The sequence below is a fragment of the Bombus pyrosoma genome, linkage group LG8, assembly GCF_014825855.1.
Source record: "Bombus pyrosoma isolate SC7728 linkage group LG8, ASM1482585v1, whole genome shotgun sequence".
Lineage (NCBI taxonomy): Eukaryota > Metazoa > Arthropoda > Insecta > Hymenoptera > Apidae > Bombus > Bombus pyrosoma.
Window position 1 is genome coordinate 8,112,097 of NC_057777.1, and position 15,101 is coordinate 8,127,197.

The window sequence follows — 15,101 nt, forward strand, 5'->3', positions numbered from 1 at the left end:
AGTTATTAGAGTGACGTGCCACTTACATCATTATTTTAGAATTTCAGCACGTTTTGAAAGCGAAGTTCTGTCATGCACTTTGTTTGAAATAGATTTCGATCGTTCTAATTATTATATATATATATAACAAATTCTTGTAATAAACTGATACGTAATATGAAAAACGAAGTTGTTACAATTTTATCGGATTTTCATATTATTCTGATTTTAAAATAATTACAGGGTTAGGATGGATTAATACTCAAAAGAAAGAAATATCTCATAAAAATTATTTGTTGAATCATCGCAAGTTGAACAAAATGTAATTCTCATAAAAATTGCTGCACCAAATAACAATTTTATTAGTTACAAATAAATAAAACTGTCCATAGAAATCATGTAAATAATATTCATTGAATATCAAGAATTGACAGGAAAGTCTTTGCTGAATATTATAGCTTAAACAAATTAAGATGTTTAAGCGAATAGAAAGTAACAGAGAGAATGAATTCTCTGTACCTGCCAAACGACCAAGATATGACATAAAAAGGGACAGTTTGATAGATGTTTCTACAAATAACAAGGATTTAAGAAATAAAAGATCTGGAAAATCAGATGATATTTGGGGGGATGATTTTGCAGAAGAAGATATTGAAGAAATGGATTTTGTAGCTACACAGGCTTGTTTACAGGTTTTGTTCATATTATATATTTTGCATATCTATCTAAGTCAGTCTATAGTAATTATTTATAATATTCATTTGATTTTTAGGAAGACAGCTTCATGAGTCAACCAAATACAGACCAAAAAAAATTTGCACAAAAATATAGTAGCGTACCATCTACTAGTAAAGGTGTTCCTAATTTAAATGGTAGTATTCATAAATTAACAAAATCTATATATCCATCACAGCATAATAATGAAAGGAAAGGAATAGAAAACTCAAAAGATATAAGTACCATAGTTTCTGTTGACTACAAAGAATTTGAGAATAAATTAATAAATAAAAAAGTATATAATTCCACATTTAAGCTGGATGAAAATCTTGTTGCAGGTAGTATTGTAGAATGTTACTTCTTGGCAAATTACTATATTTTACAAATTACTGTATTATAATTTTATAATTAGAATCAGAATATGCAAAGGAATTAGAGAAGTTAAAAGCTGAAAATAAGAAATTGCTAGATGATTTTATAACTAAAGAAGGAGAAGCAGTATTTTTACGGAATCAGTTGCAACAAATTCAATTAAAAGCAGAGAATGATCGATTAGAAAAAGCACGTCTTATCGAAGAACAGGAAAATCATCATAGGATGGAAATTAATGCCATCTATAAAGAGAAGGAACATTTGAAAACGCAACTTGAATTGCAAGTCGGTAGTTTATAAACGAGTTTCTTTTTAATTCTATATTATGCAATAAATTTTGATTCTCTTCTTCTATTTTAGATGTTTGAAGTAGGAAACTTAATGGAACGTTGTAAGTTGTTAGAGAATGGAAATGTTAGATTAACAGAACCACATATAAATCTCAATATTTCTATGAAAAGAAGCAAATTTGATTCACCAAAGAATCGGTAAATATTTAACATGTCCCTTTTAAGATATCTATATAATTATCTATATGAAATATCTATATAATTATTTTTAGACCGTCAATTGTAACTACGAAGCCAGTAAAGGTCAAAGAAACTTCTGTACAAACTAATACACTTAATAAAAGCAGTTATGTCTCTAAAATATGGAATCCATGTAAGCAGATTATAACTTAAAGAAAAAACACTACTTTGTGCAATTTTTGTAGTTTACATTAATAAATTTAATAAAAACATATTGCAGATTTTCCTCTTACAGAAATTCCGGAATTAATATATGATCCATCACAACCAGAGAAGTCTGTGGTTGATATTCAAATTATAGAAAAAATTGGAAGACGAAATTTGCCCATTTTGCAAGAAGAAGATACATTCAGAATATTTGGTAAAATTTTTTATTTAATGCAGTATACTGTAGATAAATCTTAATTGCATTTTCGTATCCTTTATAGAAAATCCGGAATTAGTAAAACCTGTAACGACCATGATAGACGATAAGAAATTATCAGTGGAATTTATCTTGCCTGAAATAGCTGCTCTTCAGAGAAAAACAAGCTCAGAACTTGAAGAGGAGGAAGCTATACCGATAATAAATAAAGTAAATTATTTTCAATACACATCTTAAATTGTCTTGTTAAACAATATAAAAATTTGTTTATCATTACAATTTAGTTAATTTTTACTGCGAGGGAACTGATCTTAAGTATAGTAGTTGTTCTACAAACAATCTCTCAAGCTATGAAAAATGACGACATTCGAGATATGAACGATATTTATTTCTCTGTCTTATATTCGACTTCTGACCTCAATGGGAAATGCGTGTGCTCTGCAAATGCATGGCACGAATGCGAACGTGGCGTCGAAGCTAGAAGAATATTTGGCATGTTGTCATATGTAACCGTGGAATCAACTTATCTTAGCAAGTATATTGCAGGAAAAACACGTTTACTCATAGAGAGAGATGAATCTTATAAGCGTTACTCGTGTCAAATGGTTCGCTATAATACCTGGTTTGAACAACAGAGTCATGAGTTTGAAATGCTTAAGATGATATTACAGTTTGTTGTCTTAGTTGGGTCCACGGTAATATACCTTATGTAATGGAACATATTTTAGCAGTTAAAGAAAATTAATGTTTTTATTGATATAAAACTTTTATTATTTTTAGAGAAGGTCGCATCAATTTAGTGGCCTTCTATGTGCAATTATGATGATTATTTACAATGTCCATGAAAAAATTGAATACTGTTCTGAAGGGTATGAAAGTAACATCTTCCTTTTTATCATTTTATTCTTAAAATTTTATATTTTAGAATGTACTTCTCTAATTTAAAATTTCATGTTTCAGGATGGAATATATTTATCAGATATTTAAGGAAATAGTATTTTGTAGACCTTTGCCATATTGTTACACACTAGTCAGTAAATTAATGATGATTTTTGTAAAATCCACGACGTATTTACGGAAGCTTTGTATTAATTCACGTACGAAATTTATTGTACTAATAATATTTTCACACATTTATAATTTTTATATGAAAAATAAGTTATCATTTTTGTAGAATCAATCAACAACTGGAAGGGTTTTTTACACTTTACTCCAGGTAAGGTAATCTTTTTTTTTTCTTAACAAATCATAATTTAATTACATAAATCACCCTATATTTTCGTTTCAGATGCTTGTCCGCTGCAAATTTTCCTAGTACAGCTGGAGAACTATGACTTCGATCTATTAGCCGCAATAGACGTTACTGATGTGTTGTTACGATTTGTACAGTATATTTTGCAGACAGATATTATTCCTCTGAGATCTGAGAATCTAAATTCTTGTAATTGTTGCATGAAATTACTAAGATTTACTATTAAAACGCTGTGCAAATGTTCTGAAGCAAATCTAGCTGTTATCGGGAATTTTAAGTTGGACAATTTTCCGGTGCCAAAGGAAGATTCTTGCAATTTGAAAGCTATTTGTGCCAAACATTCGTTGTTTAATACAAGACCAAGCAAATTGTGTATACGTGAAATATATCGGGATAAGTTCTCAGACGAGAAGGCTTGGTCGTTCATGAAGGAGAAACAATTAAAGGTATTGAGAGATGGAAGGAGATTCTTGTCTCATGTAGCGATATGTGATCCGGATTTTGTAATTCGAGTGTCAGATATTGAAGATTCATTCCATTTATTCATGAGGAATTTAAGTGCCTTTAAGAATTTTGTTCTCCATGAAAACGAACGTAAGTATAAATACATTTTATTTTAGAAAAAGTACGATCATGCTAATTCTATAGTCTGTCCAACGAGACGAGACGAGGTAGTAGACATAAACAAAACGTAATTGCTGCGGTTGCAGCTATCAACAGCGTTGAACAGACTTTAGAACCTCATCTTCATTCATTGATACCCTTGTTACATTCTTTTTATTCTCATTATACGATACGGGCACTTTAATTTTGTCTCTGTTCTGTCAGACCACAAGAATTTTTATATTTCCGTTTGGCCGGTTACTCATCTTTTGTCATCAGTAGATTTCAGTTTTATTAATTCTTATATAGGATTTCATTCTTTTGCAGGACTTTTATTATATCTTTTTATTTTATCTCTGGAAGATTATTAATTTATAGAAATATTAATTTATTAATCTTAACGTAATCTCTTCTTTTTGCAGAAGAAGCTATGAATCGAATAAAACAAACATTCATTTCTGATAAAACACAGCCGTCCGAAATGGAACAATTAGAAAGAGGCAGCTCTGGAAAGGAGTTAGACATATTATCAAATTTCGAAAAAACGTTTGTTCAACCATTGTCTGCGAGGCCCAAGCAGAATGAAAATTATAACAAAGCTTTGGTCACGTTTAAATCGTTGTTTAATATCAGGTCTCATTCATGAAAAATCCCAATATAATCTTAATTATCTGTTGGAACAATAAAATCAGTTGGATGTATATTCATATCGAAAATTGAAAGTGTTTAAATATTGGAATCATCGATTCATTATTATTTCATGTGCATATTATTTTGTAAATTATATGAAAATTTGTTCTAAGTATCGTTATTGTAATAAAAGACGCAGTATCACATAATATTTTATCATGAACAATTTTTCAATCAGGAATGCTTTACATGTTAACATGTATCAGATATCGTTATATAATTTTTATCTTTTAACTATTGATTTATTGTAACCTCTTATGTATGGTATTATTTTACCATAAGCTACCCTGAAAATAATATTGAAACGCACTTTACAATGCAAATAAAATGTCTTATATACTACTTAAATCTAGATAAATTCCTATACTTAACATTTCAACCAATTTCTTCAATCCATGATCTTCCGTCCACAAACGTTGACGTCACAAAAATCTATGAGAAACACCCTTCGGATGGGGGTGAAGATAGGTCTGTTGCGTCGATTCAAGAAAAACAAAAAGAATCCTGGCGCCAGGACGTGATCTAATCAGAGGCGGTCAGTGTTTCTCTTCCCTCGGAATTCATTTATCTGTGGCGCAAAATGCAATTTGTAGGAATTCTCTTCAAGGCCTGGCAATGCTCGATGTCGATAACGCTGGCCGGAAGCAGATAGAACATTATCGCAGCAGCGTGTCGACGGAAGTAACGTTCCCGCCTTCCATTCGGAGCGGAATAACCCCCGAAACGCGGCATCCCTGTTCCATTCATAGATGCGGAACGATCAGCAACCGATTTTACTTTTTATTCCTCGTCCAGTGCGTGTCGTCTTAACATTCTTTGCTTTTCGCGCGGTTCATTGTTCGCCATTCAACTTCCTCCTTTTTCTCTTTTGGTGGTGTTCCTGTTGATGTGTGCATGATAATTTAGGTAAATAAAAGAACGTAGCTGTGCTAAGAAAGGACGCGTTTTCTTGGATATAGTTCACGAGTTATGAGTACGGTGAATAGTCCTCTTGAAAAGCCAGCGCTCTCATAATGAAGATATCCTGCACGGCGCCGCTTCTTCTGTTAGTCTTCTTGGCGCAGTACACCGTTTGCTATTTTCCGACGCGTCCGACTGGTAAGTAACGATTTTCTCTTACGAAGACTTTTATGAGATTGATTGTTTATAATAAAATAGTACTGTTAAATGAAAAGGAGCGGTACACTGCTTCTACTGAAGAACACATAAAATTAAAAAGTCATAAATTGGAATTTAATTTTATGCAGAGCATATTAAAGGCAAACTAGGCAAAAAAAAACCCCAAAAAGTTCGCTTAAACGGAACGAACATTTCACATAGGTATTAGTACAATCTAATAAAAAAGAGGGGAAGATAAAAACAGATTTTTATTTGTATTTTATTATTGCAGATAGATATTCCAATCGAAGATATTCCAATAATTATAATGTTTTTGCAGAACGTGGGAGAGATCAAACCTTGTTATATAATTTCACAGTCCGTGTCATTTTCTTCATTTTGTTTGCACGAATGAAGAAGTAACGAGATTCCACTTTGTAAGCAGATTAACCGATGCGACGGTTGCAATATTTGATTGGAAAATAACGATGCTCTTTTCTCGTTTCCATTTCTCATCATTTTTAACAGAGACTTTTATCCAACCTATATCGTATTATAGTCATTTATAAAATCAAAGAACACCCGACTAAGCTTTGACCGCATACAGATTACATTTTATTCCGCTCATTCTTACGTTTCGTCGATTATAAAATTTCAAATCTTTCCGTGACTTACTTCTAAAGATTACTGTTGACTGAAAGTACATACTTGCTATCGTTATCTGATGGCAATCTTCGCGAGATGAAGAAACGAGACGATAGGTTTCCTCGTTGAACAGGAATTCAAATCCAATTTCACCCGGCCTATCGATTTCAATCCCCCTTTGTATAATATTGAAAATTACGCGCGCGCCATTTATCAAGGAGTATTATTACCAACAAAGGCCAACGTTGAATATTCAATAATTTGTATATCGAAGTGGCTGTGAAGAATAAATCAGAAATACTTCGTTCGTAATATCTTCTTTTTCTATGTGTCGATTTCCGTTTTCCTCTTTTCTGCCACAGCTCAAAAAATTATATTATAGTATGTTTGGAAGATTGGTTTGTTCTATAATTTCATCAATCGTAAGGTTTGTGAAAGAAAAAGAAAAAAAAAAGACAAAAGGAGTAAATCTAGTTAAAATGGACGCAAAATGGACATCTATAAGACGTCGTGTGCTGTCTAGGTCTTTGTTATAAAATTTGATGGCACATCCTTCGTGGAACCTGTTCTATACGAACGATCTATATAATTCGATTTCTGATTTCAAGGTACAACCAGATGTCCCCCGGTGAGGCTGCCGAATGGCAGAGTCCGACCGAGGGCCAGGGGAAGAATCATCAGATTCAGTTGTTACGAGGGTTTTACTCTCGTAGGTAACAAGTATGCAACTTGTTTTCGAGGCCAATGGGATACACCTACGCCCGTATGCGTCAGTAAGCACGGCTTTCTAATCGCACTTGATAAAACTATAAAATGGATTTCAGTTAAAATGCACTTTGTTAACTTTGTGCCGAGGATAACGTTGTGCTTTTAACGTGATTAAATTTCACGCTCCTCCGGCTGTGTATATCTTCGATGAATCCGAGCCGCGTCCATTAAAATTATCTGAAAGAAAATTATTTTGAAGTGAATTGAAAGACGTAGAAGAAGAATCGTTAAAATAATCGACAATAAAGTTTCGTGAAGAACTATCTATAAGTCGATGTTGTCCTTCTTAGTTAAGATACACTACTTACCATTTTGAAAATGAAGAAAATTGAAATGAAGAAAATGTTTTCTCATTATCTGTCGGTCGTCTTTGCTTTTTTTATGGGATCTTCTCCATTTTAGAAATTGTTTTACCTTACCTCTTCTTAATAACGTATTTCAATAGAGTTATATCTTGTCATGCCTCTATTTTCTATTCTGGGGAAAGTAATTGAAAGATTAACGCGATTAGGATGAAACTGAAATTTCAAAATCTTCTCCGTAATACGACCAGAGGGCAGATTAAAAGTAGAGTGAAATGAGGAAGTAAAATAAAAATGGAAGGAAAGTTAAATTCCCAGAATTCTGTGAATTTAATTTTATATAAGATCCAATTAGTACTATTTTAACTCCAATTAAAGCAATTAGTAGTCTGTTAATATTTAATCATTTTCGTTTTATACGTTCTTTCAATAAATATTATAATTAAATATCATGTTGTTCATTCTTTAATCTTGATCAATTGCTTTCCTACCGAAATGTTGATTGCATCATAGAAACTTAGAGAATGAATAATCAATCATTTTATATATAATTTTCAAATACATTCTTTAGTTATCACGATAACATTCAAACGTTATTTTCGATCGATAAAATAAATCAAAATATTCTTTTCCTTATTATACGTTACAACTTTTTGTTGCGCTCAATAGTAATTGGCAATAATTAATTAACATTCTGCAGTTCTTTTCATACTTGTTGTTCCTGTTTTAACAGATGCAGAGTGTCCTGTACCACCCGTACCAGAACACGCGTTGATGGCACCTAAATACAATGGTGCGATATTATTATACTTTTGCGAGCCTGGACACGCATTAATTGGTTCGCCCGAGATTTATTGCAATGGAAAACAGTGGAATGGCACAGTGCCTTATTGTCGAGGTATTGATCAGTTTTTCTTTCGTTACTGAACTAAAGAAAACGAAGTATGCACGTTAAAAGGCATTTAATTTTTAATTAGACACTACCGCTTCTCCTCCGACGCAGTGCGATTTCGAGAAACCGGATCTTTGTTGGTGGGAACAGGATCCCCAGCACGATTTCGATTGGCAGCGACATAATTTCGAGACTACAAGTCATCACATAGGAACTGGACCATCTCACGACCACACATTAGGAGCAGGGAATGATGGTAATTTATTTCAATTTTACATAAGTAAAACTGACACCTACAACTGTTTTAACAAAGACTCACGATTTTTGCAAATTCAAAATTGTACGATTTAGCTGATACAAATACTTTTGTTCATCATTATATAAATTTTAACTGCTTCTCTTGCCAGGTTATTACTTGTACATCGAAGCCACTGGTCGATTGATAAACGATACCGCAAGGATCATTTCTCCCATTTACAATGCATCGTACACGGATTCTGGCTGTTTCTCATTCTGGTAACTAACACTCGTACAATCGAAGTTTTCTTCTTTTTAATAAAAATGACTATTGATGTAAAAGAAAAATTTTGCAGCTCGTGAATTTGACATTTTCTAATTGAAGATACGACAGGTATCTCTTGTTAAATGTAATAGCTCTTAGTTTCATTGTTAATTAGCTAGTCACTTGGAATTATTAAACAGATTACTGATACGACAGGTCTTAAAACAGGATTTAAGTTGCTGCGGGCGTAACAAAATTTGAAATTCAATTATTAATTTGAAACTTGATTGTTGAAAATTTGATCGAATTATTACATCAAAGCTTTTAATCCTTCGTCCCGCATCAATCTTCAGAAGTCTTAAATTTAATATCCTGTCACGATGAATAATTGCAATTAAAATATAAATTGCCTGCGATCATAATCTATAATATTATGAAAATGATGAAAAACTTTTCGTTGAATCTTTCTTTTCCGCCGTTCCTTATCAAACAGTAAAGATTTTGCTTATTTTTCGTTTCAGTAATTTTATAATTCAATTTTCATTTTTAATTCAATTATTGAATCCTGACTGAAGCACAAGATCATAAATTGAAGCCACGTTTCTAGGTATATCGTTTTCCATTCCATCGTACAAAATATTCTTCAAGGTCTATATTGTGGGACACGCTTGAAACAGATTATAATAATTACAATATCCCATTTTGATTAATAATTGGTTAACAATTAAGGAAAAAATCGACCGAGGTTATCATATTTTTCTCACGTGTCTCATTTATTTGACACATTTCATTTATTTTATTATGTCTCACTTATTATAGATTCGAAGCGTATTTTAGAAATACATTATTTACTTTAATAAATAGAAAGACTATCAAACGTCTTAAGGAGAATTTCAATATACGATCGAAAGCAGAACTTCTTTTGCATCTACTTTGCGTTTAAGAAATTGTTTAATTGCTAATAGTGGAGTACTAGAGCTAACGTCACTTTTTCTTTTCCATCAATATTTGCAGAGGGTAAGAATTTTTTATTCTACGTAAAAACAACAAAATTGCAGGTACCATATGTTTGGCGCCACAGTGGGAGCTCTAAACGTATACTTCAAACAAGAAAACGATCTTCTACCGCGATTAATGTTCAGCAAAGAAGGAAACCAAGGAAACCAATGGCTGCACGGCATTTTCAATTTCCCCAAGGCTAAAAAGGGTTTCCAGGTGAAGCAACGAAATACGCGATATGAAACAATTGTCGATTTCATTTTCTTCACGGTCTCCCATTTTCTCCTTCTCAGATTATAATCGAGGGTGTACGAGGGAGTAGCTACGTGAGCGACATCGCCGTAGACGATGTGGCCATTTTGCAGGGTGACAAGTGTCAAAACGACAGTAAAACCGAGAACGAGGGGGTCACCGAGAGCAACGATGGTAATATTCGTAGAAATTGATTTTTTTTCTTTCCACGGCGAGAAAATGTCCCGCGGTGATGTTAATTCGTTGCTCGTCCGTTTTTGAGTTATCTTCTAATTAAAACGCTGCTACAATAGCAGACGAAGACGGGGGCGAGAAACGCGGCAAGTTGCGGAAGTAGTAGAACGTAATGAAATCGCGTATCAACGCTTGGCTTATTGCGAATACAGGCGATGTACATAGATTGTTTCACAGTGCAGACTAGCTTTAACAATTATACTCAGGTAAATGTAAATACATTTAAGGTTTGTGGAAGTTGGCACATGTGTAGATGACGTGCTATAGAATAAAACAAATATTTACAACAAAGAGCGAGAAACTTATGTAATATGAAATGAATACGAAATGAGATATTTAAAACATCTGTCGATAAATATCGATTCTTTGCATAAATATCGAAAATTGAAGGGAAGTACACCAAGTATTTCTTATGAAATGGGAAAGAAAGCTTTTTGCCTTGCCATTATTTCTTTCTACGTTAGCGATAATTTTTATAATACATTTTTAACCAATGTCATAACTTAATATTGCAATTTAATTTACTAATTTATTTAATCTACCGTTAATCTATCGTTAATATCGTTAATATACGTATCTTTGAGAGAATGATGAAAATAGATATATCTAATTCGAATGTCAAAAGATAGTTTCGTAAATACGAAGGGGATCTACAACATTTTGAGTTTAAAAATGGTTCTTCTACGACATAGAACACGAAAAATATGACGTTAATTTTTTCCCTCTGATCTCCATATCTGTTAACCGATTTAGCGAAAGTTCTTTTTATAGAGTACAATTATTCTGTATATCGATGATTAGCGAGTTGAAAGTTTGAAAAGAACGTTTTAAAATAATCCACACGATTTTCTTCCTTTTCGTCTTATTTCTTCACCCGATATGAGATTTGTATCTAATTTGAAACGAACGGTTTCTAGATCAAATCGAACTGGTGAACGCGCAACAAACTTGTCGCGGAAGATGTAAAAATAGTGTGACATACAATTTTACAACTTCGATACCACCTACGCCAACGGAAATCTGCCTCTGCACCCTCGATTGCGAAGAACAGTCACTCTGCTGTCCGGATTACGCGGAATATTGTATTCTGGGTTAGTATGCTAAACTACTATGATTTTCAAAAGTTTAATTTTTCTTCCAGTTTCCTTATTCTTTTCTACTTAGAACAAAATAAGGGTTATTTTAATCACGACGATCACAATATCGCGTAACAAATTATTTAATCAATATTTGGACGAATAATCAAGATTAATATCAACGTTACTTAATTACTAACTAATTATAAATCAAAATTTACTTTGCTCTATAACAGAATGTTAAATAGTAAAGATCTTTGATGTTTATTTTAAAATAGGTTTCTCTGTTAAGATATCTAGAAGGATTATTTGAATTTAAAGCGAAATAAGGATTATATCAGCTATATAATGATTATGATTGATCGATCGAATTTAATTATTAATTGTGTCAAAATTTTGCTTACCACGCAGTATGATATTGAACAGTATAAATCATTATGCACGATTATGTAACTAATCAGCAAACTTTAAACTTTCTACTGTTCGTTACTGTGTGTCATCGGTTTCGAACGGATTAAAAAAAATTCCTCCACTTTAACGAATTGATTCAGATTGCAATTAAGCTGCTCTCTCGTGTTTACTCTAACGTGAGCCTTTTAATTCGCAGCGTACACCGATGAAGCGACCACGACTATCGAGCAATCAACGATTCCGAATCACGAGGGGGCGGCAGTTTCGGTTCCACCCGCGGAAAAGAGCACAGTGATCGATATGGCGACAGTGAGGACAGGTTTCTCGATAAATCCAAAGGATGATATCGATCCTGTCACATTGAGGCCGTCGACGAGCACCACGATGATGCCAATTTCGACCACGACCAGGCGGAAAACTGAGAAACCAACGAAAAGTACGGAGACACCGATTGTTCGGTCCACCACCATCGTCACTGAGAGATACACTTCGGAGAACGAGATACCTGGTAACACGAATTCTGTTCATGTTTCATTATGAAAGATTCACTAGTGTCTCATTGAGCAACGTGTTCCTTTTGTCTGCCTTGATTTTTGATTCTCGTGACACAGAGGGAGGAATTGAGAAAGTTGGCTCGGTAACAACTGTGTTTGAACCTTGCATTGTGTTTCAGTTTGATCGTACCACGATGGTTTGATCATAGTCGTTGGTTTGTTCGTGTTTTGTGTATAGGTTGGTCATTGTGACCCTTCTTCCATTTTTTGTTATATAATAATTATTAGATCGTGGATTTCTATGCAAATCAACATATTTGCGAACGTAATTAATTTTGAATTATATTCGATTTTGAATATCACCACGAATAGTTTATTGTATATTTTTGTATTATATTTATTTACATTATATTTTTGTTTACACTTATACATTTAAGTTTCTTATAAATATACATACATGTTCACAGTCTAATAATTATTTAATTCGGGTATTTAGTTGTTTGAAGAAATCATAGTTTGACTGTCGGTATATTTTGTTCTACTTGTTTATTAGCGAAACGAGGGTTTGTCAAAGCAAATCAAAGCCGAATCGAAAAGTATCCTGAATCGAGATTAGAAATTATCTTTTCAGAAATCAATAAAATAGAGGGAAGGTTTAACGATAATCAAAATGAGCGTTCTTTTCAGCAGATTTGGACGTAAAGAGACAAGGTTTAGAGAAGAAACGAAGTTCGAAGTTCAGCTTGTCAGGGATTATCGCTGTGGTGGTTGGAATCATGACGGGAGTATTCATCTCGCTAATGGTCGCGACCATCATTCTCAGACGAAGAAAAACGTACAAACGTGGAACGAATGGATCAGCGCTTTCGGAAGACAGCGACGTTCGATTTTTAACATCCGACGAGATCTTGGATTTCACGTTAGCCAGACCTAGCGAGAACGACGAAACGTTAATTAATAAAGTAAAAGTAAAGTATTAAATACATTTTCCACTGTTTTTTTTTTTGTATTATTTTAACAATGAAACTATTAATTTTTAACGTGTACCTAAATATATTATACGTATGTGGTTATAAATATATTATTTTGTAATATCGCGGATAGATGTGTCCTATCTGGTGGAGCTTTTCTCCCAAAAAGAAGCTATAATGTAAGTGCTATATTTAGCTGTATGATTTCGTAAGATCGATCTACTTATGTCAATTGGAAGCTTTATGCTTCATTGACATTTTGTTTCGTAGGAGGCTACGGTCAATGTTTATTAAATATTGAAGTATCAGTTTCAAAGGTTAGAAAATTAGGGAATCACGGTTTATCGATATTTCTTGCAAATTAGATTAACGTACTGTATATAGTAATAATATTTGTTAGAACTAAAGAGTTGTTAAACAAACAGAGGTGCGGAATAAATATTAATTCTATTTAATTTCTACACGCTTATTGTTAAATACTCTTCGAATCGTATCGTCTCAGCGTTTCGATTATTAATGAAATACTCTTAAAATTTGTCTATCAGATTTTCCAATCTTCACACTTTTTTGAAACAAAAATATTTTTGTAAAAATGTGAATAAAGTTTTACAAAATAAAACTTTCCTCTCTCAAAGTATATTGTCCAAATTTTCATAATTAACTATCTATCAGTTAGTCGTTACAGATAAACACGGAGCACTTGAATGATGTTGACGTATTCCTTGTTTCATTTTAAATTTAGCAGAGCGTTTAATCGTAGCTATAGCAAGCTTATTGGCAATAGAATTGGCAATAGAAAACGTTTCTCAATTATAACTTTGGAAACCTAACAAAAATCGATAGAATTACGATAGAATATAAAATTAAAAAACTTTTTTCAATCACAATATCCTGAAGAATTAAAAAAAAAAAATCATTGATCAGAATAAAAACGAGTCGTCGATAAAGTGTTAATTTCGTCTAATTTGTCGATCAAATTAACCAATCTTCATCGATCTATACGGTTCCATTACCATCAATGAATACCACCTTCTGTAAAGTCGGAAAGAATTTTAAGATACACCTTAATTGCACGTCGTTTTTCCATTGATTCCGCCCCTAAGTGCCGGATAACGCTACCGTCTATTTTTACAAACTCACACGGTCGCCCTTTCATGGCGGAACGCGAGACCCGAATTTAACTTGGTCGAAGGGGCGGAACGACAGTTCGGTGGACTGTAATTAAGCGTCAGATAACGAAACGACACGCGGGGGTGGCTTTGCAGCCGCTCTGTGTTCGTGAATCCGACCCTTCAACTTGGCTGCCTTTGGCTTATCTGGTCACTGTATCGATTTATGCGAAACGCCGCAGGACCGCACCGGAAACGAAAACTCTTTGGCCCAAGTTGCACACCCACGACCGGAAATCGTGGACACGCCGCACCGTTTCAACTGGGATGGAGGCGGCTGGTCGTTACAATTGGTCTTTTCTCGGTTAACTGATCTCGGGAAAGATGGCGATAAAAGAGAAACTCGAATTCGGGCTTCCAGTGTCGATATTTCCGTGAAACAAACCTAATTGACAAATTAATTTATTTTTTTCCCTTTTTTTTGGTTTTAACGTCGCTTCAACATCGGAGGTTATCAGTGGATTACGGATTTTTATGTAAATTTATATTTCTAAGGCGAATATGGCGTATCTTGAATTTTCTTGCGATAGCTTCTATTTTCTATCTTACACATATACCATATACAGAATCTTTCATTAAATTTCATAAAAAGTTTTTATGTCAGACATTATATGTCATCATATTCTACGATTTTATCATTTAAGAGAAGCTTTACAAATCTATCTTCACGTTTTTCATCTCATTGAAAAGACTTTCTTCCTGCATTTCGTAAAAAATTACAAATCGCAGATTTTTTTACTTTTTACATTCCTACTTGTACTTCAATTTCTCGCTGCTTTTA

At 33.3% G+C, this 15,101-nt stretch overlaps 2 protein-coding genes across 5 annotated transcripts; both read left to right on the plus strand.

The window, feature by feature from the left end:
- The first annotated feature begins 19 nt into the window (after nt 1-19).
- LOC122569950 lies at nt 20-4,849 on the plus strand. Of its 3 annotated transcripts, none has more exons than XM_043731640.1 (14): nt 20-136; nt 223-671; nt 752-1,034; nt 1,109-1,353; nt 1,429-1,556; nt 1,631-1,731; nt 1,819-1,959; nt 2,027-2,172; nt 2,247-2,671; nt 2,748-2,831; nt 2,923-3,059; nt 3,137-3,178; nt 3,251-3,808; nt 4,240-4,849. In XM_043731640.1, exons 2-14 carry the CDS (start codon nt 453-455, stop codon nt 4,461-4,463), a joined length of 2,733 nt encoding a protein of 910 aa, XP_043587575.1. In that variant the 5' UTR covers nt 20-136; nt 223-452; the 3' UTR covers nt 4,464-4,849. The 3 variants fall into 3 exon arrangements, with proteins under 3 accessions (XP_043587575.1, XP_043587576.1, XP_043587577.1); XM_043731641.1 differs by having other exon boundaries at nt 23-151; XM_043731642.1 differs by having other exon boundaries at nt 63-671; nt 2,247-2,657; nt 2,743-2,831.
- Nucleotides 4,850-5,274: 425 nt separating this feature from the next.
- LOC122569951 (MAM and LDL-receptor class A domain-containing protein 1-like) lies at nt 5,275-13,788 on the plus strand. 2 transcript variants are annotated; one of them, XM_043731645.1, is made up of 10 exons: nt 5,275-5,605; nt 6,859-7,023; nt 8,054-8,218; nt 8,298-8,468; nt 8,620-8,728; nt 9,773-9,929; nt 10,007-10,139; nt 11,117-11,290; nt 11,883-12,194; nt 12,868-13,788. In XM_043731645.1, exons 1-10 carry the CDS (start codon nt 5,521-5,523, stop codon nt 13,158-13,160), a joined length of 1,764 nt encoding a protein of 587 aa, XP_043587580.1. In that variant the 5' UTR covers nt 5,275-5,520; the 3' UTR covers nt 13,161-13,788. The 2 variants fall into 2 exon arrangements, with proteins under 2 accessions (XP_043587580.1, XP_043587581.1); XM_043731646.1 differs by having other exon boundaries at nt 5,277-5,605; nt 12,871-13,788.
- The last annotated feature ends 1,313 nt before the right edge of the window (nt 13,789-15,101 follow it).

Excerpts from the sequence above, each read along its gene's own strand:
- LOC122569950 (XM_043731640.1), top strand. The coding sequence starts at position 453 with ATGTTTAAGCGAATAGAAAGTAACAGAGAGAATGAATTCTCTGTACCT. Across the intron at positions 672-751 it reads CTACACAGGCTTGTTTACAG|GAAGACAGCTTCATGAGTCA; the intron begins GTTTTGTTCATA and ends TTTGATTTTTAG. Across the intron at positions 2,672-2,747 it reads TCCACGGTAATATACCTTAT|GTCGCATCAATTTAGTGGCC; the intron begins GTAATGGAACAT and ends TTTTTAGAGAAG.
- LOC122569951 (XM_043731645.1), top strand. The coding sequence starts at position 5,521 with ATGAAGATATCCTGCACGGCGCCGCTTCTTCTGTTAGTCTTCTTGGCG. Across the intron at positions 5,606-6,858 it reads TTTTCCGACGCGTCCGACTG|GTACAACCAGATGTCCCCCG; the intron begins GTAAGTAACGAT and ends TCTGATTTCAAG. Across the intron at positions 7,024-8,053 it reads ACCTACGCCCGTATGCGTCA|ATGCAGAGTGTCCTGTACCA; the intron begins GTAAGCACGGCT and ends CTGTTTTAACAG.